General features: G+C 46.6%; 1 protein-coding gene across 1 annotated transcript in view; it reads right to left on the bottom strand.

Moving 5' to 3' along the window:
* Nucleotides 1-25,849, bottom strand: part of ATP9A (ATPase phospholipid transporting 9A (putative)) — a 1,385,006-nt gene that overhangs the window by 418,361 nt on the left and 940,796 nt on the right. The window contains exons 17-18 of the mRNA XM_069651153.1: nucleotides 11,552-11,635; nucleotides 10,408-10,578 (exon numbers count right to left, since the gene is read on the bottom strand). Coding sequence (XP_069507254.1) covers nucleotides 10,408-10,578; nucleotides 11,552-11,635 — 255 coding nt within the window. The remainder of the gene's footprint in view (nucleotides 1-10,407; nucleotides 10,579-11,551; nucleotides 11,636-25,849) is intronic.

Below are 25,849 nucleotides of genomic sequence, written 5' to 3'. Positions count from 1 at the left end.
CGAATGACAGCTGGATTAACTAGTGGAATCTTCATCTAATCGTCGTCCAAAAGCACACCTTCAGGACCTTCAAAGTCTGTGTTAAGACGGATTTCTGAACTCTGTCCTGGTGGCGCAGAAGTTCAGAAGGCCAACCTAATTACTTGGAACAGGGTAACCTCTGGACGAGCCAGACCAATCAAGGTAGCGATCGCGGCGGTCAAGACTAGGTCTCAAGAGGGGTGAGGGTGACTGAAAGCCCGCAATGAGCACACAAAGCAAGATCACTTACAAACTACTCCAAACCGTTGTTATATTAAAAATATATACACATTTATTCCAAGGCCTTTAAAACAATGACCGTAGCGAGAAAATCACAATATAACGATAGTAAACCAACACATACCATACCAACACAATATATATACAAATACAACAAGTCTCAAGCGTTATATGCACGAAATGTGTAGTCCACCTAAAAGGGAGGGAAAACAGGCAGTGCGAAATAATGCTTAGACCCAGATCGCCCTCAGAGGCACCTAACTAGATGGAAGTCCGAGCCCTGCGAAGAGAGGAGCCTTGTGCTCAAAAGTACCTGCACGCGCTGGTGCCAACGGGCAAAAGGAGAAGCTCTTCGAGGGAAATCAGGCAGTTCAGTTTAGTGCACAAAAGAAGAAGAACAAGTTCCGCGACTCAAGCGCAGCCTCCACAGTGGGCAGAAGCAGAGCGCGAGTACGGAAAAGGGTGCTGTTTGGCACAGCGGGGAAAAGCAATGGGCTCCTGCAGGAGGGCGACCAGATCCTAGCTATGCTACTCACCGGTCCCCGATGCAAGCAGACCCAGGCTTCTCCGTGTCAGTTTCAGCAGCTGGCAGGTTCAGAAGAGCAGGTAACGCCTCGTCGTCGTGTTGAGTAAAAAGACGTCCCAATCGAAGAAACCTGCACAGTTTGTTACCAGAGCAGGGCAACGGAGCGGCTGTGTGTATCTGAGCCAAATGTACACTACTCACTTCAGACCTGGGAACGCCAAGTGTACGAAGCGTGTGAGAGTGACAAGGACTCGAAATACTACACAACCTGGCGGCGGTTACAGAGCAAGACTCCCGTGTAAGCTGGTCAGTCAGCTGGATGGCCCAGAGATGCTTCCGAAGGCTTACTGGCAGGAGATGGTGAAGATGCCGAGAATAGCTGTTCCCGCTATTCCAAGGGTCGAAGTACCAGTACAGGCCTTCTGGTTCGATCAAAGGTGAAAAGGGTTTCACAAGGCGACAGCAGTGCAGAGGAGAAGTCCTTCAGCGGGTCACCAGCGATTCCTCGGTCCAGCGTCTTGGTTGCAGGATACTTGGCTCCTGTATTCCTTCGTTCGTGAGAACTCAGGAGATCGACATGGTAGTGGTGTTTCCAGCCCCCTCTTATCCACGGTTCCCTTCGCGCCAAAACGGAGGGGACCCAATGGGAGATCCGCTCATCAACACTCACACCATTCGTGGACCAATCACGGACCACGGTGGTCCCAGGCATTCACACCACCCTAGACTCTCTGGCACCCAGGATGTGTATTGGGACCAGACATCCCAGCCCACATCCTGGAGGCACACACAAGACATGTAGAAGCCCGCGAAAGCATCCGTGTTTCGTGGGAAAGTACATGCCCAAATAAGGAAGGCCCCGGGTCGGCTCGACCTGGGGAAGGTGAAGGGAGCAAGACGGTCAGCGGACAGGACAAAGGAGCCTCGTGGTCTGGCCATTTTGGGAGCCAGGCCACCATTTTGGGTTAAGCGCGAGAAACGCGCTTAGAACGCCAAAAGGAGCTCAAAACACAAGAAACGATCGCTGCCACCATTCCCGTCCCTGAATCACTTGCACCGATCAGATACAATCCTAAACGAGTATCTAGGGCCTGTAGAAGGCTAGAGACCCAAGAGAGCTGTAACTTAGCTTACAGTGCCCTCTTGTGTCATGTTGCACGAAAGCCGCAACATGATAAAAGAAACTACGGGAAACAGCGTTCCCCGGTACTGACTGTTTTAAGGGCATGTCAGTTTCCCCGTAAGAAAGGAGTGAAAGCCCAGAGGAGTGCGGCAGAAGGCTGCACTTCTCTGGCAAAGTCAAGAACAAGGTGAAAAACAGCAAAAAGGTTAGGGGTTGCCACCTGGAAGGAAAATTACCTACAATTACGAAATCTTTCCTAACACTCGCCCCTCCCAGACTATGGACAGGGGGAACTAATCCACCCCTGGATTAGTCTCTTGTTCAGGTCGGTTAAACATTCTGGACAACCCATCAGCATTGCTAGGTTGGACACCTGGCCTATGATCAATAGTGCAGTCGAAGCCTTGTAGACTTATGGACCACCTAAGCAACTTTGGATTCTCCCCCTTCATGTTCATTAGCCACTTTAAGGGCTTATGGTCAGTTTGCACAGTGAAGTGGGTCCCATAGAGGTAGGGCCTCAGCTTCCTTAGGGGCCACACAACAGAGAAACATTTTCTCTACTGTGGACCATCTGAGCTCTCTGTCCTTAAGCTGGCGGCTAATAAAACCAATAGGGTGTTCCTTACCCTTCTCATCTACTTGTGATAGTACAGCTCCTATCCCAGTGTCAGAGGCGTCCGTCTGCACAATAAAAGGTCTTTGATAATCAGGGGCCCTGAGGACAGGGGCCTGGCACAAGGAGTCTTTTAAGCCATTGAAGGCCTTCTCACACTCGTCGGTCCAAGTTACCTTCTTGGGTTTCTTCGGAGTTGTGAGGGCAGTCAGAGGGGCAGCTATGGTGTCATAGTCTGCCACAAAATTGCGGTAAAACCCCGTGAGTCCTCAGAAGGCTCTCACTTGAGTTTGCGTAGTGGGGGTAGGCCAGTCTTATACTGCTTGTACTTTACTGGGAAGAGGCTGTATCCTCCCTCCACCTACTTCATGTCCAAGGTAAACCACTGAGCCTTGTCCAATCTGGCATTTACTAGCCTTTATGGTCAGGTGTGCTTTCTGAAGAGCCTGCAGCACAATCCCGAGGTGTTTCACATGGTCTTCCCAGGTGGCACTGAAAACTGCTATATCGTCCAGATATGCAAGACAGAATTCGTCCAACCCATTCAAAACATGATTCACAAGCCTCTGGAAAGTGGCAGGTGCATTCTTCAACCCGAACGGCATTACCCGGAATTGGTAAAGGCCGTCTGGAGTAGAAAATGCTGGCTTCTCCTTGGCATGTTCTGCTAAAGCTATTTGCCAATAGCCAGCAGTGAGGTCAAACGTGCTGAGGTACTTGGAGGCACCCAAAGTATCCACCAGCTCATCTGTTCGAGGCAAGGGGTGTGCATCTGTCTTGGTGACAGCATTCAGAGCCCTGTAATCCACGCAGAACCTCAATTCAGAAGTGCCTGCCTTTGGAACCAAAACCACAGGGCTGGACCAAGGACTACCAGAGGGTTCAATCACCCCAAGGTCTAACATCTTGTTGACCTCGGTCTTAATATAAGACCGTACTTTGTCTGACATCCTGTATCCCCTACTTTTGGTAGGTACACTGTCTCCTGTGTCAATGTTATGTTTGCACCAAGGTGTCAAACCAGGCGACTGTGAAAACAGGGGGGAAAACTGCCTAAGCAAACTTTTCACCTCAGCCTGCTGATCAGAAGTCAGGTGAGGGGCCACTCGGACACCCTCAAAGGAGCTATCTGAAGGACCGCTTTGGAACAGGTCGGGGAGAGGTTCAGACTCCTCTTCCTCAACATCTGAAGCCAGTAGCAGTGCTGCGATTTCGACTCTTGGGACGAAACCCTTCAGCCTATTCACGTGAAACACTTTTGGAGCCTGTCCAGGCCTTCCAAGGTCCACTAAATAGTTAACCTCACCCAGGGGCTCCACCACTGTGTAAGGGCCTGACCATTTGTCCTGTAAAGCTCGAGGCCTTATGGGATTCATGATCAGGACTTGCTGACCAGGTCTAAAGTTGATGAGGGAAGCTTTCTGGTCGTACCAATGTTTCACCAGCGCCTTTCCTGCCTTCAATTTATCACTAGCCAAGCCCATCAGAAGTACCATCCGTTTTCTGAGCCCTAGCACATAATCAACTACGTTGGTAGTAACAGGGGGAGTGGGCATCTCCCATCCCTCTTTGACGATGGCTAAGGGTCCCCGTACGGGATGACCGAACAGAAGTTCGAAGGGGCTGAAGCCAACACCCTCCTGTGGTACCTCTCGGTAGGCAAACAGTAAGCATGGTAAAAGAAGATCCCATTTTCTTCTCTGAGGTTCCTCCAGAGCCCCAATCATGCTCTTTAACGTTCTGTTGAAACGTTCCACCAGACCATTGGTCTGGGGGTGGTATGCAGAAGAGAACTTGTAGGTGACCCCACATTCTTTCCACATAGCCTGCATATACTTCGACATAAAGTTGCTGCCACGATCCGACACAACTTCTTTAGGGAAGCCAACCCTAGTAAATATGCCAAGTAAAGCTTTTGCAACTGACTTGGCAGTTACAGTTTTCAATGGGATGGCCTCAGAATATCTGGTTGCATGGTCGACCAGCACCAGGATAAACCTATTGCCCGAGGATGTTTGCGGGTCAAGGGGACCAACGATGTCGACCCCTACCCTTTCAAATGGTACCCCCACAACTGGGAGCGGTACCAACGGAGCTTGGATTGTCGCGCCAACCTTACCAGACAACTGGCAGGAGGCACAACTCCTGCAGTGACTTTCTACTTGCAACCCCATCTTGGGCCAGTAGAAGTGCATGGATAAACTTTGCTTGGTCCTCTTCATACCAAGGTGACCAGCAAGGGGAACTTCATGGGCCAACTGCAGGAGGAAGGGCCTAACAGCAAGGGGAACCACCAACCTCCTGTGGTCTCCTTCTGTAGACTCTGTGGGCTCACTATACAGGAGTCCACCGTCCCAATAAATCCTATGCGTCCCAGGAGGTTCACCCTCAAGCTGGGAGCAGGCCTGTCTCCTTAGGCCTTCCAGAGATGGGCACTCACGTTGGCCTTTACTGAATTCGTCCCTATCAGGACCTCCTTCAACTAACAAGCCTTTTAGTTCAGGATGATCGTTGGGGTCAAATACTTCAGGCATCGCCACCTCCTCGTCAGGCCCGGGCGATTGACCAACTTCCTCCACCGCAGTGGTAGGCGAGCTCGGGGGAATATTCTCTTTCCCTCGTCTTGACTTGTCGACTCCTTCCGCCTTGGGTTTCCCCTTCGCCTGGGGCAGCGTATTGGTCTTGGCCAAAGCTGCCCGTGCTTGAGACCGGGTGTAGGGTCTTTCGGCAGTCTCTCCTACGAGCCCTAAAGCTCTGAGATCATTACCTAACAAGACCTTTCCCGGGACGTTTCTCTGAATGCTCACTGGAATCCTGACTGCTGTACCATTTAAAGTAAGATTTACAGGTATTACTGGGAACATACGGAGTGGGCCGTCAGCCAACTTAGTGGGCATCAGAGTAGCTCTGGCAACTTCCTCTGAGTCTACCAAGGTAGAATCCACTACAGTCCGACTGCACCCACTATCCCTAAGAGCTGGAGTATGTACTCCATTGATCAGCACACTGTCTTTAAAGTAGTGCTTGGTATTATCCGGAATCCTAGCATAAGCCTCTGCGACTTTAGGCTCCCAGGAACCCAGGGACACTAAAACTACCTCAGCCTCTATCCCGCTGGGAAATGAGTCTGAGGAGAAGGATGCTCCTGTAATCTCTTCTTCCTCGTAGGAGGAGAAGGCCAGATTAGCGGAGTGGACCCCCAAAGGTCTAACCTTACACCGGGGATCCCCCTTCACGTGGTCAGTTGCTCCACAAGCAAAACAAGATCCATTGGGTCTGTTTACATAGGGAGGCTTATTGTAACCAGAGTTCTGTTTCGGAGGCTGACCTCCACTACCCTGTGAGTTCTCTTGTGTCTTACCCTTATTTTTCTTTTTGTGGCCCTTATGAGAAGAAGATTTATCAGATTCTCCACCCTCCTTATCTTTGGACTTTTTCCCTTCCTCCTGCTTACCAGGATGAGTTTTGTCCTTATGGGACACTCGATGTGACACCCATAAGTCGGCTGCAATGGCCAGCTTCTTAGGATCTATCTCCTTCGAATCGGCCAAATGCTGCTTAAGCTCCGGGGAAGAAGAAGCAAAAATGTGTTCCAGCATGACAAGATTTATCATGCCTTCGAAGGTAGAAACCTTATAACCTTCGACCCAGCCAGTTAAGTTTTTCAAGGACTCAGTGACATAAGATACCCAAGTACCACCTTCCTTTTTCTTATACTCTGAAACGTTTCAAATATTGGGCCGGAGTCTTCCCAAACTTTAAAATGAGAGTTTGCTTTAACATTGCGAAATCAGCTCGCTCAGCCTTCGACATTTCCAGAATGGCACTACAGCCAGAATGGAGCAGTCTGCTGAGTAACCAGGCAATCTTATCAGCATTGTCAACTTGTTGAACTTCGCATGCATACTCAAACGCATTCAGCCAGTCCATAATGTCATTCCTTTCCTCATACACACTGAGCAGATCTTTCGGAAACCGTGGATGAGAGGAGGCCCCAGACCCATGTCCAGGACCCTTGGACCCATTTGCAACCTGAAGCTTGGCCAGTTCCAACTGGTGATCCCTGTCTTTTTGTTTTTCTGCCTGTTCGATTTTTAGTTTGGCTATGCTGAATTCAAGCTCCTGCTGCCTAAACCGCAGCTCTTGCTTCTTGAATTCAAGCATAGCCTCCCCATCAGCACTGGCAGAGGAAACATTAGACATCTCGTCCTCCCTGTCCTCGTGGTCGCGATGGATCAGTGCAGCTGCAGAACCATCGGTTCTACCAGTGAGAGCAGCCCCATCTCCTTCCGCACTGTCCTCAGAAGTTATAGCGTCAAGCTGCGCTTCTTGCCACGCCACGATTCTTTGGATCATTTCCAATTTCGTGCCTTGAGAGGAAACACCTCTCTCCGCACACATCTTTTTCAATGTTTCTGATTTGGAAGCATTTAAAGTTAACAAGGTATTTGTTTCCATATTGTTAGATAGGACTATGGCCTTTTTAAAGTTATACTACAACAATTCACTACGTGTCCTGGTTGGAATAACCTGAAATGCCTTAGTTCGTGCGCAAAACTGGATACCTTCAGTCGTATCCCACCGCTGTACACCAATTTGTTAAGACGGATTTCTGAACTCTGTCCTGGTGGCGCAGAAGTTCAGAAGGCCAACCTAATTACTTGGAACAGGGTAACCTCTGGGCGAGCCAGACCAATCAAGGTAGCGATCGCGGCGGTCAAGACTAGGTCTCAAGAGGCGTGAGGGTGACTGAAAGCCCGCAATGAGCACACAAAGCAAGATCACTTACAAACTACTCCAAACAGTTGTTATATTAAAAATATATACACATTTATTCCAAGGCCTTTAAAACAATGACCGTAGCGAGAAAATCACAATATAACGATAGTAAACCAACACATACCATATCAACACAATATATATACAAATACAACAAGTCTCAAGCGTTATATGCACGAAATGTGTAGTCCACCTAAAAGGGAGGGAAAACAGGCAGTGCGAAATAATGCTTAGACCCAGTTTGCCTTCAGAGGCACCTAACTAGATGGAAGTCCGAGCCCTGCGAAGAGTAGAGCCTTGTGCTCAAAAGTACCTGCACGCGCTGGTGCCAACGGGCAAAAGGAGAAGCTCTTCGAGGGAAATCAGGCAGTTCAGTTTAGTGCACAAAAGAAGAACAACAAGTTCCGCGACTCAAGCGCAGCCTCCACAGTGGGCAGAAGCAGAGCGCGAGTACGGAAAAGGGTGCTGTTTGACACAGCGGGGAAAAGCAATGGGCTCCTGCAGGAGGGCGACCAGATCCTAGCTATGCTACTCACAGGTCACCGATGCAAGCAGACCCAGGCTTCTCCGCGTCAGTTTCAGCAGCTGGCAGGTTCAGAAGAGCAGGGAACGCCTCGTCGTCGTGTTGAGTAAAAAGACGTCCCAATCGAAGAAACCCGCACAGTTTGTTACCACAGCAGGGCAACGAAGCGGCTGTGTGTATCTGAGCCAAATGTACACTACTCACTTCAGACCTGGGAACGCCAAGTGTACGAAGCGTGTGAGAGTGACAAGGACTCGAAATACTACACAACCTGGCGGCGGTTACAGAGCAAGACTCCCGTGTAAGCTGGTCAGTCAGCTGGATGGCCCAGAGACGCTTCCGAAGGCTTACTGGCAGGAGATGGTGAAGATGCCGAGAATAGCTGTTCCCGCTATTCCAAGGGTCGAAGTACCAGTACAGGCCTTCTGGTTCGATCAAAGGTGAAAAGGGTTTCACAAGGCGACAGCAGTGCAGAGGAGAAGTCCTTCAGCGGGTCACCAGCGATTCCTCGGTCCAGCCTCTTGGTTGCAGGATACTTGGCTCCTGTATTCCTTCGTTTGTGAGAACTCAGGAGATCGACATGGTAGTGGTGTTTCCAGCCCCCTCTTATCCACGGTTCCCTTCGCGCCAAAACGGAGGGGACCCAATGGGAGATCCGCTCATCAACACTCACACCATTCGTGGACCAATCACGGACCACGGTGGTCCCAGGCATTCACACCACTCTAGACTCTCTGGCACCCAGGATGTGTATTGGGACCAGACATCCCAGCCCACATCCTGGAGGCACACACAAGACATGTAGAAGCCCGCGAAAGCATCCGTGTTTCGCGGGAAAGTACATGCCCAAATAAGGAAGGCCCCGGGTCGGCTCGAACTGGGGAAGGTGAAGGGAGCAAGATGGTCAGCGGACAGGACAAAGGAGCCTCGTGGTCTGGCCATTTTGGGAGCCAGGCCACCATTTTGGGTTAAGCTGAGAAACGCGCTTAGAACGCCAAAAGGAGCTCAAAACACAAGAAACGATCGCTGCCACCATTCCCGTCCCTGAATCACTTGCACCGATCAGATACAATCCTAAACGAGTATCTAGGGCCTGTAGAAGGCTAGAAACCAAGAGAGCTGTAACTTAGCTTACAGTGCCCTCTTGTGTCATGTTGCACGAAAGCCGCAACATGATAAAAGAAACTACGGGAAACAGCGTTCCCCGGTACTGACTGTCTTAAGGGCATGTCAGTTTCCCTGTAAGAAAGGAGCGAAAGCCCAGAGGAGTGCGGCAGAAGGCTGCACTTCTCTGGCAAAGTCAAGAACAAGGTGAAAAACAACAGCAAAAAGTTTAGGGGTTGCCACATGGAAGGAAAATTACCTACAACGACATGTTCCAATAGGTCTTCAAGGGGAACCATTGAGCAGGAGGGACATAAGGAGCCCATTTAAAGACCGGGTATGTACGAGTAGGCCTCACTAAGACTGAAAGCACAGCTGCTGAACCCGGAGCCCGAGATACTCCTCTTGAAGTTGCAGACAAAGAGGCATGCACATTGGTTGTGGGCGAGGTGGGCGTAATGGTAGCAGCCGTGTATAGAGGCGTTTGCATCATCGAGGTCGTCATCAGAGTGGGCGCAGCTGGTGTTGTGGACATTGCCATCTAAGGGACACATGGGTTGACCTTCTAAGGGGCCGGAGATGAGGCTGCAACGAGGGTGTTGTTGAAGGTGCAGCAGAAGGTGTTGACGAGTGCTATTCACAAATGAGACATGTTGACCAGTAGAAGACGTGGACTGGGTGCTTCGTAGACCAAGACGACTTATGTCACTGATGTGATCAATGCTGTTTTCAAGGTCTTGGCAGTCGGGGCGTGGGCAGTATGGCCCTTTTTTAACCCTCGTCCCACGGGAAGAAACGTCATGAGACCTCGACCTCTTTGAAGAGGAGGTATATGTTCTAGGGGTCTGCTATGGCATAGGGAACTTCTCAAAGTGTAGAAATATTAGTAAGAAAATGTAGCTATAACAATCAAATCATCAAAAGTATGAACAGTTTGGAGGACTCCCAACACTGAACATGCAGTAAAAAATCTTAATATGTCCTCAAGAAGTAGAGCTAATGGAGAACGCTCTAATGGCTGTGGGGAAATATGACCCACAGTGACTAACCGAGCACTAAAGTGACAGCAGTTTTAAAAATCTAGATAAACTGCCTTAATCTTACCGAGCATTCCCAGCCTAACGACGGCGAAAATTCAAACAGCATGCGACTCTATGAAAGATCCAATGCTAGCAAACTCATTCTTTTGCATAAGAAATAACCATGGATCTGTATCTCAGTGGGGTGTTGTTTCCTCAGAAAGAACCTCTCTTCAAATAATTATATACCAGTGATATCAACATTAAAAGGTTAAAGTAAAAGAAACATTAAAACAAGTGACTGCAGTGGCAAATGACGCCAAGGAAGCTTTGGCATATATACATTCCGTACAGAGGACTACCAAAAATGCAATTAGGAGTCAGCAAAAGCAAGCCTACATACACTTGCAAAAAAATGAATTCCATTCCTGACAGACCAAGTAGCGAATACTGTACCTTCATGCCAGCATTCCGCAAAGTCTCAAGTGTTGGTCTAACATCTGCCTGCAGCTGGTCTTCTACTCCAGTAAGACACAGCAACTCCATCTCCATTTCCAAGCTTTCAATCACTGCTGCCACCTTGAGCGAACGATCGTGAACACTCAGCTTTGCCTGCACATACCTTACCTAAAAGACATTCAACATGTATTGTATGGAACATTACTTATGTTAACGTCATCATAGCCAAGCGGGTTTACATTTTTTGGGGTAAGCTGCAGCAGTAATGTCAACATCAGCTGCAGTAATCTAGAACCCAGTAAGGAGATATTCTCTCACATATTATCCTCTCATTATGGAATGTGCATGTCCCTGTAAAGGTTTTGCACATAATTCAATGAATTATATACATCTCTATTTCTCTCGGGAATGGGACTTAGTCAAAAACATATGATGCTGAGTGGCAACTGTATACCCAACCATGGGAGAATCAAACAAAGCAACTAATAGATTGTTCTATGGGCTGTTATCCACTCAAGAGGTTCCCAATCAGCTCTCGGTACCATTCTCTACCAGTGGAGAATATCAATTTCCATATAATTCTGACCCCACCCATTAGGTTAGTCCAGCACAAAAATGTCAGGCAAATCTTCTCGGAGCAAGATTATCAACAGCAACTATAGCAACCACATAATGTGTTCCTGCCTCCAGTCATCACAGTGAAGTACTATTGCCTCTCTAGGCAGACAGAGCAATGGACCCACGATTGACAGGGCACAGGATTCTAAAACCTCATTAAGGTCCTACTGAGTGGGTTCATGCACATACAGTGAGCTATTTTAGTTTTGTTCTGTCCTCAGTAGAGGATGTCTCAAATTGTTGGCTAATAAATGCTTAAGTAAGAATCTCCATTTATAGAATTCTTACTCCACAATATAGATTCTCATCTAAACTGCATTTACTCACATGGCACAATACACATATTAACACAATTACTTGTGTCATTTATACCTTTTTTAATGCAAATTCTCATCAGCATGTTGTTCTAGTCAAATAGCCTTGCAAATGATTGTCAAAATATATATTATTTTATATACTGCCACTTTATGTATATACTAAACGCCAAATAAATCAATACATGCATGTTGTATACACATCGTACCTCAAAGTCTTGGTACTGTTCCTCGGTTAAAGACTTCTTGGCTACAACCAGAACCCGTAAACCTTCTCTGGCCATGTTGCCACACTGTGAGAAGACAAAAACATAACTAAAAGCTTACACAAATAATTTTCCTACAAAAACAACAATAACATATAAATGCATTGAGTGATTTGGCTGGTTGCCAAATATTAATATTCTAAACAATTATCAAATCTAGCACTCTATTCTGATGACACCATTTAATGGATCTCACGCCTGGAGGGCTACAGCAGAGAGTTTAAGCTAGGCCAACTTCTGTTATATTGATTATGGTCTGAAACTAAATTTGTCTAAGACAGAGATTCTGGTATTTGGCAAGGGAGGAGTGAGAGCAAGCTGGTTTTTCAATAATGAAAACCTAGAGGTTATCAGTGTCCATACATATCTAGGCCTGACCTTTTTCCGAAAAAAGGAAGCTGGCATAGCCACATTAATATGGTGGCCAAACAAGCTGCCCATGTCTTTAGAGGGCTACTCCGCTTTTATTACTGGCAAAATGATTGACTAATGTCTCCTTCCTTTGGAGACCAAAGTCCAGACGGCTGTGCTATATGGTGGTGAGATCTGCGGGGGCCACAGCATGTGGGTGTCTGGAGGCAATGCAGAACTCGTTTCTACGGAAGGACTCTGGGCTTCCACTTAGCTCCCTGGGAGATGTGTTTAGGTGTGAATTGGGAATCCTAAGCATGATCTGCCAGGCCCAAATACTAGGCTTCGAACCCATTGCCATTTATTTCAGAATGTTTTTTTCGATGCTGGGATAAGGCTAGGAGGGATAGATCACATTGTCTCACTCTACGCGGACGATGTCCTACTGTATGTCAGGGACCCGCACCTTAACGTCCCAACTATGCTAGAAGTTCTTGACAATTTCTCTAAAGTCTCAGGCATACAATTTAGCAAGGCAAAGTCCTGTTTATTCCCGCTAGCAGGTCTTAAGGACAAAAGCGCGACGGAGCTCCCAACACTAGTTGTTCCGCTACCTAGGAATCCAGGTCATGCACTCTCCGGAACTGATGCATGAACACAACACAAAAGAAGTAATACCCACATTGCGCAGATCAATGACCTTCTAGGCAAAACTTCCATTATCAGTGATGGGGAGAGCTTCGATAACCAAAATGATTGTCCTCCCTAGACTCCTGTATAAATTCCAAAACGTGCAATATTATATCAATAATTCATTCTTCTGCCTACTGGAGTCGATAATTCGCAAATTTATCTGGGGGCATGGCAGGCACAAAATAGCACACTCCACTCTAGTCCTACAATACGCCCAAGGCGGAATCCAACTCCAGAATCTCGAAAAATACTACCTAGCTGCTCAACTCAGCTTCGTGTCCAAATGGCTAGCCGACGAGACCACATCCGAGACTCCCCTGCTGCAGTCCATGATCTTTCCGGTGCAATTAAAAGAACTTGTCTGGGCGCCACATCACCTACTGAGACGCATACCCTTCATAGCCACCCTGGGAAGACAAATATGGCAAAGAGTGAAGTCAATAAGCCACCTAAAGCACCCATACTCCCCAGAAATACCAATGATCTGGGACCTGTGCAAAACAGACACGGATCTGCTACACCTCAGGGTTCGGGAGAAAAAAGGGGTTTACACATGGGGAGATCTATACGAAGAGGGCTCCTTCAGGGAGTTCAGCTCACTGGAAAGGGAAGATAGGATACCCGCTGGCCAATTTCTATGGTACTGGTGGATACGCGAAATAGCACGACATAAATGGGACATTTGGTGAGAAGAACTATCCAACTTAGGTGAGGGACAACAACTGGTCTCCCAGATATATAGCTACCTCAGTGACAACCCCAACCCCAACCCCAAAAGTGGGGTCATGAAAAGCAAGTGGGAGACAGATACAGGACGAGAAATGTCGCAAGGGGAATGGAACAGGGCGCTAACATTCCCCAAAGCCATGTCCAGAAACCATAGATTCCGTTTTATACAACTAAACATCCTGCACCGGACATACCTGACCCCTTACAAGCTAATGACATTCAACAAACAAGCAAGTCCCAACTGCCCATGGTGCAAGGCGGACAAGGCAGACCTAATACACATGTTTTGGGAATGCAACATCTTACAATTCCTATGGGCAAAAGTCAAGCAGACATACGAAAAAGCGGGCACCTCCAACTACAGCTGGTTCCCCGAGGAATGCCTCCTGGGAACATACCCCAGACCAGCTAAACTTAAACACTGGGTGAAACTAATGGACTTAATGTGCAAAGTGGCCAAAAGACATATCGCCATGTCCTGGAAAATGCCTGCGGGACCTAGAAATAATGCATGGTATAATGAACTGGAAAGGTGGGTTAATGCAGAAACAAGGGCATGGGAAGACCGTGTTAACAGGTCAACCGATGAGTCAAGCACAACTCTGGACACATGGAAGGAGATAACTAGAACTGTATTCTTCCCCTCAGACGATAAACCTCCATGAACAAATATGGTCTGGATTACATAGAACTGCAAGAACACAACTCCCCATAAGGAAGACCCCTAAAGACCCAATGGAGTCCCTGAACTCAGGAATCCCTCCAATCCCAACACCCTACCCTGCTGAGAACCTAGAGTCTGAGTAATGAAGTTGAGACAAGGAGACAGTTAATGTTATTATGTTGACTTTTAAAAATGTTATTGTTTATTATGAAATACCGATGATTCTGCAACTGATGGCACACTTAAAATGACATGTGTGACTATGTAATGTTAAATGCCAATAAACACATTTGAAAATAAATGATCTGCCAGGCCCAGAGGAGGTTTTTGGAGTTTTCTTTTCGAAAGATTAAGTTTAACCTGTTTCCCTATTAAGGATCTTTCAAGCTGGTTTAACAGTGGAATCACTTTGATGAAAGGTTGGGGGCTGGGGTATGGTAAAGCCCTGACCAAAATATTTGAAGGCTCAGTGTAAAACCCTTCTCAATCTCAAACAAAGGGCCACTGAAGTAGAGATTCACTGAAACCAGGACAGAATCCATGCGCTGTCTTCTTTAAAACGACTCCCCCGCCTGCATGCATCCAAAGGTACCAACCTTTACAGATAAAATTATCCAGAATGCTGCAGGATAATATTAATGGTCAGGTTAAATATTCTTCCTTTAAGAGCCAAGATGAGTTGGTCGATCCCAGGTAGGGTATGTCCAAGTGGCCTTGGCAGAGGCAAAGATTTAATACACATTTTAATAATCTGTAGATTTTATATTGATTTTAGGAATAACTGGCTTAGGCCACATTTTATTAAAGATATTATTAGGATATGCATGGATGCTATGATGTCCATGTCATGTAATGATGTCGACTTACTATACAATTTATTTTTATTATGCTAGAGCAGCACCCAGAAGAAGACCTATGAAGAGATAGCATGAAGTCAATGTAGTCATACTAAACTTTTCACACTATACAAAGATAGCATCCAGATGAAGATGTATCGAAGGGGGAATTGTATGTATTTGTCTTGCTCCGTTTTAGTTGTGTTGATAATCTAGTGTTAATGGATAAAATCAGAATAAACTTTATTTACTAACTAAACAATGATCAATAAAATTAGAACAAGACACAGAGGGAGGAACACTCAATGAGCGACACTGAATGAAAAAAGCCAGCATCACATGCAATGATGTTAAATTTATTATTTTAGAATATTTGAGTGTTCCGACTTTTTACATATTCTGCATGGAATGATGGACTTTTCTCAATTAAATGTTAACCACATGGAATTTTCAGAACAAATATTCCCAAAAATGATATTAGTTAATATTCCCAAAATCAAATGAAAAACAGTAGGCGATCAGGTAAAGATGTGATAAGAATGATGGCAAGGCAGCGGCAAGAGAATAAATGTGTACTGAGAAATTGCTCACATAGGGCACATGAGGGGAAAAACGGGGATGGACTGCAAGCCTGGAAACTGCATGCCAGGTATCAGACATAGATCCATTCTACATAGATGACAGATTACATGCAGAATATGGAATGATCAGGTTCTACTCAGCAAAGGAGAACTGGACACTATCAACCTTCTGCACTCAGCATATAGGGCTATGTTTATGGGTAACCGGGGCTAAGTCAACCATAACATTTCCAGGTTCAATAGAGTTAATGAAGAAAGAATTCATGTGTACTTTCCAAAAAAGGTTTTTCAAATGCCTTTGAAATGATAGAGGTATTTACTCCTCCCATATACACTCTATTCTCTAAATAAACAAACTCATTTCTATGAACCAGGCATTGTTGGTGGGTAGCAACTTTATCTTTCAGTCTCTGAAAAGTATGCTCTTTGCCAAAAGCAGTGCACATAGCAAGACTCCCCTTACTCCTCTATGTAATTCAAAAGGAAAAGACACAAACCAGAAAAGTTCCTAGACTTCTCCCCAAAAGGCTTAATCCTCAACAAAACACAGTGGGCCTCATTACGGATCCGCCATTAGCTGTGCCGGTAAAACCGGCAGGTAGCCGCCGGGCCCGTAATGAATTACCGGTGCCTGACTTCCCGGTGCCACCGAGCTATTCCAAAACCGGTGGCCGGGAGGTCAGGTGCCGGTAATTCTTTTAGTCCCCATTCTCATGGAGTCCCATAGGAATGGGGACACGGAGCACCGGCACGCTCCCGTGAGTACTCTGCAAGTGGGTATCGTCCCACCCGGCAGGTCTGACCCTGGCAGGCGGTATGGCACCTGCCCGCAGATTTGTACTTTGCCAGTCCGGTAACAACGATGCCGGTAGGCTTACCGGAACCGTTCTTACCAGACCGGCACAGTTGTAATGAGGCCCATATTTTCACCTACATTGCATCACCAAAAGTAATATTAAAGATCCCCAAGGGGATCAGCAATTTCTGTGCATTATTCTATCCTGCACATATTTCAGATTTTGTTTTGTTTCATTTGGATAGCGCGCTAAGCCCAGGGTAATCATGGTGCTGGTTAAAGGCATACATGTAAGCAGAGTACAAAAAGGGAGCAGCAAGGGTGCGCCATTTAGGCATAGTTGCTTGGGTGTCAGTGTAGTGTCAGGTAGGCCAGGTCAATTTGATGGTTGGTGAGAGCGGTTCTCAGGAGCTATAGGGCCTCATTACACGGAAGGCGGTAAGGGTTAACGGTCACCGGTAATTACCGGTGACCGTTAACCCTTACCGCCTTACTACGAGGTCCCTTTGCGGGTTGGTACTTTAACGCCTGCTTTTTAGCAGGCGTTAAAAACCAACCCGCAAAGGAACCAGGTTGCTAATTACAGTACCGCAATTTGCGGTACCGTAATTGGCACCTTCCCCATTCCCATTATGCCCTATGGGGCAAAAATGGGAATGGGGAAGGGCAATGGGGGAAGGGGGAATTACCGCCCCGCCAACCTTGGAATAGGGCGGTAATTCCCGTTTCCTCCAAGGCGGTGCCAGTATTTTACCGGCATGGACCAAGGTGCTAATTGCACCTTGGTCCACCGCCTACCGTGTAATGAGGCCCAAAGTCTTGGGAAAGGAGGGGCACCTAGTTACCTCTTGTAAGAATAACAGTGTCTTTAGGTGCTTGTGGAAAGTCCAGTGTGATTGTTCAGCTCTAATCGGTTGTGGTAGCAGTTTTTTAAAGCAATGACCGGGAAGCTTAGACCCCCGGATCTCTGGCACCTGAATCTTGGGGTGATGAGACGGTTCATAAGGGTTTGCGGGTTGACCGTAAGGTCTGCGCTTTTGTCAACTTCTGAGACACGTACATAGGTCCTCAATTTGAAAGGCATTTACGCTTGAGGGCTAATAATTTGAAAAGGATGCAGAAATTGATTGGCAGCCAATGCGCACACCTCACAGCTGAGCTGTGTTCACGTTTGGGGATGTTCAGAGCGGCCCTAAGAGTGTTATTCCGAGTAACTTACTAAGGTTGCGACCGGAAGCGCCTGCATATAGAGCATTGCAATAGCCGAGGCTCAAGCTGATGAGGGCCCCGGCAATGGTGAGGTGGCTGTCAGTGGAAAGGAAGGGTTTGCAGGCATTAATTAGTTTGGTGGTGTAGGCTGCTGAGGAAGCGATGGTGTTGATCTGTCTCATGAGTGAGAGTGTACAGTTTAGGTAGCCTCCCAGAGTCTGGACCTCCCTCAAAACTGTGATGGTGATGCCATTGATGGCAAAAGATTTATTTGCTTTGTCCAATTTCTTTAGTGTGGTTTGCGAGCCAACTAAGAGGATCTCAGCCCTAAGATCTCTTTTGGTCTTGGGAGTTGGAGTATCCAAGACGGCTTTTACCTTTTCATGTTGGGGGATGTACATTTCCATTCCCTACGAAGAAGCCAAGGTATTTATCGGCTGACTAGGCCAATCAGCATTTAGCTGGATTAGTAGTTAGGCCAGAGTTTCTGAGGACATTCATGATGATATAAAGATGGAAAAGATGGTCCTCTCCCAGATCTTACTATAGATGATATTGTCAACATACGCTCTGCAGAAATCGGAATAGAGTTTCAGGATGTTATCCATAAGGCGTTGGAACGTAGCTGGCGCACTGTGTAGGCTGAAAGGAAGAACTTTAAACTGGAATAATCCTAGGGGTGTCGAGAACGCTGTTCTTTCCTTATCTGACCCATATACTCGTACTTGCCAGTACCCCTTGGTCAAATCTAGGGTAGATAGAAAGGTGGCTGTCCCCAGTTTATCAATTAGATCATCAATGCATGGCATGGTATAGGCATCGAAGTCTGATATAGAGTTAACTTGACGGAGGTCTATGCAGAATCTCCAGGAACGGTCAGGTTTAGTGACCAACATGATAGGAGAGGACCATGGACTTGAATAAGGCTCAATAATATTGGCTTTCAACATTTTGTTGACTTCTTCGATCACTATCTGTTTACGGGCTTCTGGGTAGATGATATGGTTTTAAGTGAACCACTTTACCTTAGGTGTTCCAATGTAGTGGTATGCACCTTTCACTCTGCCTGGTTTTTCTTAGAATACATCGGGAAACGAGAAGGCCACATCTTTTAGATCTCCTTTCTGTTGGATAGATAACTTGGAAGGAATTAAGTCAAAGTTATCTATGTCTTCGGGAACCATGCAGGCTAGTACTTTGGCATGGGTGGATGACGGGTTCTCTTTACACTCCTTCAGCAGGTTTATGTGATATAAGTGAACCTTCTGTTTTCTGTCTGTTTGGGCTATTTTATATGTGCAGGTTCCCATCTGTTCCATTATCTCATAAGGTCTGTTCTACTTGGAGACAAGTTTGTTTTCTGAGGTGGGTAAGAGGACTAGTACTTTCTATCCAGTGGAGAATGAGCTTAACTGTTTAATCATAATTGGCCTTTTGCTGGTTTTGGGCCTTTCCCATATAAGTGCAAACTAAGTCCCGAACAAACTTCATGTGTTCTCGCATTCTAGTGGTGGTTTGTGAGATTGGAATGGGTGCCTCCTCTCGTTCTTCCAAGGTTTGCCGGAGCATGTCCAAGACATCTCTGGGCTCTCTTCCATGAAGTAACTCAAAGGGAGAAAAACCTGTTGAAGCCTGGGGTTTTTCTTCACTGCAAATAGTGCCCATGGGATTATTCTGTCCCAATCTTTCCCGTCCTTGTCCACCAATTTCTGAAAAATTAGTTTCAGGGTCTTATTGAATCTTTCTACCAAGCCATCAGTCTGGGGATGGTACACAAAAGCTTGCAAGGTGGTAAAAAATTCGAACCCTGGTCTGTTAATATTTCTTTTGGAAAGCCTAGCCTAGAGAAATTCGGTAGAATATGTTTAAGGATCTGTTGCCTGGTATTGTTTTGCATTGGGAATGCCTCAGTATATGATATATGATATTTTATTTATATCGCGCTCGTACACAATGTTTCAGAGCGTGACTAAGCACAGGGAGGTAAACAAGGGAGAACAAAAAAATTAAAACAACAATCTTACTAGGCCCAGTGACATTAAGAACTCGCAGTGCATGGAGAAGGGAAAAGGGGGAAAGGGGGAAAGTGCAAAACAGAGGAGAGAAAAGAATAAATAATAAGTGAAATAAATAAATAAATACAGGCAAGGAAAAGGAGGTAGTGCAGCACGCAAGTGGCAAGTGCTTGATTGGTCAGATAGGTCATATCTGATAAGTGCAGAAGAAAGGTGGGGGACTGTATGGGTACAGATACAGATCCCAGTGCAATGGGTGGCCGCAGGCTGTGCAGGAGGGAGTCAGGGTGAGCAGGTACCTGGGCCAGAAGGACAGAGGGTGGCCAGGTGCATGGTGCCAAGAGAGAAAAAACAAGTCAGCAGGGGAGAAAAGGGACAAATGAAGAGGTGAAGAGGAAGGTCTTGAGGTGCTTCCAGAATGGTTCTCCTCAAATTTCAAGGTAACAGGGAGGCTGTTCCAACGTACTCTTAGTCCATAGTCCTCTTTCCTCCATACTGTATGAGCGTCCCTTCCAAAGGATGGGAGACGGAATCTTTTTCACCAGAAAAAAACCTTCTTCCCCTTTAAATTTAGAGGCGCGCGGGGGTGTGGCCCAGGGAGCATGCGCAGCCCTGACTCCGCTCTCCGGCACCACACCTCAGTCCCCATTGACACGTCGACAATAAATTAAACATTGCCTAATGACACCAGTATTATTAGGGGGGTGGTTGGTGGGACATGTGGAGGAAAGGGGACTATGGACTAAGAGTATGTTAGTCACTACGGTGAGTAACCTATAATTACTCTTACATCCCCGTCCCCTTTCCTCCATACTGTATGGGCGATTACAACTGAATGTAGCCCCAGGGTGGAGAGGAGACCCTCCTTAAGCAAAACGGGTTCCTGAGAACCGCCTGTCCGAAGGCCGCCTCAGATGTAGAGCCAGCGTCCAAACAGTAATGCTTACAGAAAGCTGAAGGAGATGCCCAAGGTGCCACCCTGCTTATGACTTGCCAAAGGATGTGGCGCCGGAATGCGATGGCCGTTGCCTTGGCCATGACTGCGTGGGCCTGTATGTTGGCCGGAAGTGGCTGGTGCTGACCCTCGTATGCTTCCTTGACGGCAGAGACCATCCAGCGGGATATGGAAGCCGTACAGGCCTGATAGCCTGGCCTCGTGCCTCCGAAAGTGACAAACAGGGTGTCGACTTGCAGAAGCCCTTAGTCCTGTCCAAGTAGAATTTTAGGGCATGCCTGACATGCAGGCAGTGCAGCACTCTCTGTGCTTCGTTGTGGGATATTTTTACACCACTCGTCCAGGCCCTGCAACATTCCTGTGCATTGCTTGCATCAGGAACATCAGAAATGGCCGCCGGAAAGCATTCTGCATGCTAAAATCACCCAGAAGCACACAGAAAAAACCTGGAAAATAGGCCGCCATCCACTTTTGCCTACGTCAGTGGTAACACAGGAGACCACTGCCAAAACCCATCATTTGGTTGCCCACAGAGCAAAATGACTGCAAAAGAAACACAGAGCTTTGTGGAAATCCGTTTTTCTTGGTAGTCAAATTTGCAAAAATCATGGCTCACAAACCACCCAAAAGATCCAACCTCCTTGATGGGTGTTGAACATCATTCTACTTCAAGAATCCACATAAATATGTCAGCAGAAGTATATTTTATCAGAACAAAATCCACTTTTAAAGATGCTTGCTGCAAAGAAATATGTAAAAAATGGGTGCAATACCGTTACTCGCCTCTGTCAGACGCTGGCGATCTGTAAATCTGTCAGGTGAAACTTGTGTCTCAAAAGCTAAATATGCCAAAGAAGGGACTGCCATCAAATGCAATTTAGGGTGCCACACATTGATTTTCATGTTGAAAAAGACTGGAATTGAAGATATTTTGCTTATTTTAAATTTCTAACTGTAATTCTTCACAAGGAACAATGTCACAAATGACCATAAGGTAACCTGATTCAGCTAAAACTTCAAAGAGGTTTTTCCCCACTGAGAACACACCACCCTGTTCATTCCCACCAAAAGGAGAGAATATCTCATGGGGTTGCTAATGAGAAGGGGAGGAGACTTCCTCTGCTGCTCTGGGAAAGAGACAATGGGTTCCTTGAACTGAAAGAAAATGCTAATTCGGGTGTGACTGACACCTACTGCCCAGGAAGACAAGCCCATGTGAATCTCTAGCCCAGCCAAGCCATTGGAGGCGGAGACAAACCATTGTGTGTATTCAGAAAGCACAGAAATATTGTTTTGGGAAAAGACTTATAAAATATTGTACCGAACTGACAAAAATGTGGAATTTAGAGATTATTAAAATGAAAATATTGCTCACAAGTAGAAACTACTCTGGAAATGTTGCGACATTCTGAGACTGAACCATGAAAACGTTCATATTCTAGCTATTGTGATTATGTTAGGAACATGAAAATTTCCAGGAATATGCCCAGATGGTATGTGTATGCATGTGTAGAATTTGGTACAGAAGTGACACTGAGTAACCACCCAAAAGTGTGAAAATTGTCATTTGTGAACCAAAACCTGTAGGAGGATGAGGCTTGGACAGAAACATACCTTAGTCAATCTGTCATGTAAATATGTATTATGAACAAACTGTGCATATTGGAAATATGTTTCTGGGAAAAATAGATTTTCTGGGTAAAAATAAAGGGGAGGGATTTTCTCTGGACCCTAAACACAGTGTCACTCTGACACATGATGACACATCATGACACACTGTTCCCTTCTCAAATCAGGAGAGGGGGGATTCTCTGACCTATCAGATCCTTAGAGGGTTGGGCATAGTATAATCAGCCTCCCCACCCCTTTGGAAGATGGATAAATAGGAACTGTTGAGGACCCAGAGGACACATACTTTCACTCATCACTGATCTACCGGCGAAGCACTCTGCAGGAAGAACCAGACTTCAGAACCAGACTCCAGAACCAGACTCCAGAACCCTGAAGCAGAGGCCTAACCCAAAAAGCTGAACCCTTTTCAGCAGGCCTTTAAAATCTAGCAACCTCATTTTAACCCCTAAACTTCCACGGGGCCTAAACCATTCAACAGCCTGGCTGAGCTGTTTTGCTACCTCTGGCCAAGAACCCTTGCTAGAACCCAAGATCCAATTCAGTCCAGCAGAGCTGTAACCCAGAACCCGTCAGATCTAGTCCAAGAGGCCGTGCAGACCAGAGTGTCTTGCTGAGAGCAGAGTCCAGGTGCCCTGAATCCTTTCCGGTGGTGAGCGAATTGCAGCCAAACCTTTGACCAGATCTTTGACGGGTCCATTCCATTCCAAAGCCATAGTAGTGAGTATTTAGCATAGAACTGTCCATAGTCATCTCTTAGCTTAAGTAATCCCATCCAAACCATTCCAACACATCCATAACTGCATTATTGAATCTCTTTTCTCCACATAATCCCGTGATTATCGTAGTGATAATCATCTTGGCGCTAATATATATTTTCTGGAGAAAGGCAATCGTCTCAGGCAGATCGAAACCATCCGGAGGCGCCTCTGGATCGGTAGCTGTGCTGTCCGTGTAGTTTGCGGCTCCATAGACTCCCTAGTGTTAAGAAATCTTTGTTCCAAATCTTCAACAGCGCATCTTTCATTTTGAAATCTTGACCATTTTGAGAAAAATCGACCTTCACTAAAACCTCTGTAACTGTTGAACCGTATGTGCTAGGAATGGAATTTAAATATCAATTTGAAGCTAACATCCTCAGCTTTCACAAGAACTAAGAACCGCATTCCAACCCATTATAGTTTCGCTGTAATTGCGTTCTTCGTGCGCTGAAAAGTTTGCTGCGATTTCGCATTTGGCTCAATTTCACCACGTTTAACAGATATTTCTTGCTTTCAACTTCTGAATTTCGTTTTCCATCTGCTAATCATTCTACAATCATTTCTAGTGTCTACCTGAACCAATCCAAAGCAACCCTCACTAGTTCTGAATCAGTTTAGCGAACTAAAATAATTTTTAGCATTTTTCCCATCCCTTCATATTACATTCAAAAGCATTTGATCTGTTTAAAATCATTACTGTTCTCTCTAAGCTTGCTGGGGGGAATCGGATTGAAACTGCAATTGTTGATTGTTATCCCTGAAACCTGTGTGCCCTCATTCCATCTATTCATATTGCATATTGGGGGGAGTAAGTAGTAACAGGGGGAAAGAGTGATCACCTTGTCTTTGACTGGATTCATATCAAGTTTTATCTCTATGTTACATTCTTAGCTATCATTGGATTTCCTCAAACCCATACAAAGTATTATCTGCTACATTATTCTTCTTATACCTACTCCTAATTGATTAAAGAGATTGTTGATATTGTCATATTACCCATTGCTGATCATTGCATAAATATTCATAAGTGTGATATTCCGATATTGTTCATATTCTTAAAAGTTTGATATATATGTTGTGCAACTCATCAAATAAATCTTTTAATTTGCAAAACAAACCTCCTTGGTTCAGTGAGACCGGGGGGGATTCAAAGAGAGGGGCGTTATATAAGGGTACATCATCCGGAAATAAAAACTTTTGACATAAAAATATATAAATAAGGGTTCCAGCTGGGCATTACAGCTAGGCATTGACTTAGTTGGAGTGCTGGGTTGAAACCACTTACATCGTCCTTGGGATCAGGAAAGAACGTAGGAAGGACTATTTCCTCGTTCAAGTGGGACGCAGATGGAACCTTAGGCAAAAATGCCGGGTGCGTCTGCATGACTACCTTGTCCTTGTGAAAGGTGGTATATAGGTCAGAGGCGACTAGCGAGCGAGCCAAGGTAAGACAGACTAGTAAGACCGTCTTGATGGTGACCAGCCTGATGTCCACGGACGCCATTGGCTCGAATGGTTTGTGTGCCAGGGCGCCCAAGACTATGTTAAGGTCCCAAACAGGGTGCAGTCTCTTGATGGCCGGGTAGAGCCTAGCTACTAGATGTTTCTTGACGATGGGGTTGGAGGAGGAAAAATTGCTTTTCACCAAGTTCTTTGGCAGCAAGGTATGTGCGGCAGGTGTGCCAAAAAGGAGAGCGCGTGGTCCAACCAAGGGGTCAAGGTTCCATGCGTTAATATCCCCGCAAAAATATTGTGATACAAAAATATCGGCATATATTTGCGGCGATATTGACCCATGGACCCTGCGAGGGTCACCCCTGCAAACCCCACATTATTTTAAAATGTGCGGGGGACACCCCCGCAACCCCCGCTCTCACAAATTATTCCGCCCAAAAATATCACCTATGGCGAGACAAACGGCCATATGTACGGCGATATTTTTGGTGGGGATATTTTGTAGGGATACCGGGGTCAATTCCCTTGGAGTCTGCCCAGTGGCAGAATCTGGTCCATTTGCGTTTGTACTGGGCCTTGGTGGCTTTTCTCCTGGCACCTTGTATGATCTCCAGTTTGGCCTGTGAGAGGCTAAGATGCTGAAGCGTTACCTGCTCAGGTACCACGCTGTGAGGGCTAGTTTCCCTGGCCAGGGTGGATGATTCTACCCCCCTGCTGCGCCAGAAGATGTGCTGGGCCCGTCACAAGGTGTATCGGGGGCACCTCAGAGAGGCTGAGTAGCTCCGAAAACCATGGCCTGGCCGGCCACCATGGAGCTATCAGAATGATGAGGAGTCGGCGAGACTCCTTGATTTTGCAAATTACCCTGTGGATCAGAGCAGTGGGCGGAAAGGCATAGGCTTTCATGCCGGTCCACTTGAGGTGAACTGCTTCGCCCAGAGAGCCAGGGCCCTGACCTTGCCAGGATGCGAACTGGGGACACTTCTTGTTGTGCCAGGTGGCAAAGAGATCCACATGTGGGTGATCCCACCTGTTGAAGATCTTCTGAATAACGAGGTCGTTTAGCTTCCACTCGTAATTGTCTGCTCCCAGCCTGCTGGGCCTGTCCGCTTCCAGGTTGTATTCTCCCGGGAGATGGACTGCCAAGAGGTAAATGTTGTTTTCCAGGGCCCATTCCCACATGCTGATCGCCAGTCTGCACAGAGGAGGGAATCTGGTGCCTCCCTGCTTGTTGACGTAGTATATGCTGGTCGAGTTGTCTGTCTGGATGAGGACAACCTTGCCCTTGAGAAGTGGTAGGAATGCTCTGAGCGCTAGCCAGATGGCGTTTAGCTCCAACCAATTGATGTGGTATTCCTGCTCCTGTCGAGTCCATGTTCCGTGGACCGAGAGACCGTCTAGGGAGGCTCCCCAGCCTTCGAGTGAGGTGTCTGTGGTGATGGTTGCCTGCGGAGAGGGCGGCCGAAAGTGCTTACCCGTCCGTAGGTTGCCGTCCATGGACCACCATGTTAGGGTGGAGAGATGGGGGAACATTGATGATCTCGGAATGCGAGCCCCGCTCCTGATT

The sequence above is a fragment of the Ambystoma mexicanum genome, chromosome 3p (genome assembly GCF_040938575.1).
Source record: "Ambystoma mexicanum isolate Mex_15411 chromosome 3p, UKY_AmexF1_1, whole genome shotgun sequence".
NCBI lineage: Eukaryota > Metazoa > Chordata > Amphibia > Caudata > Ambystomatidae > Ambystoma > Ambystoma mexicanum.
This window is presented reverse-complemented; position numbering and strand designations above follow the sequence as displayed.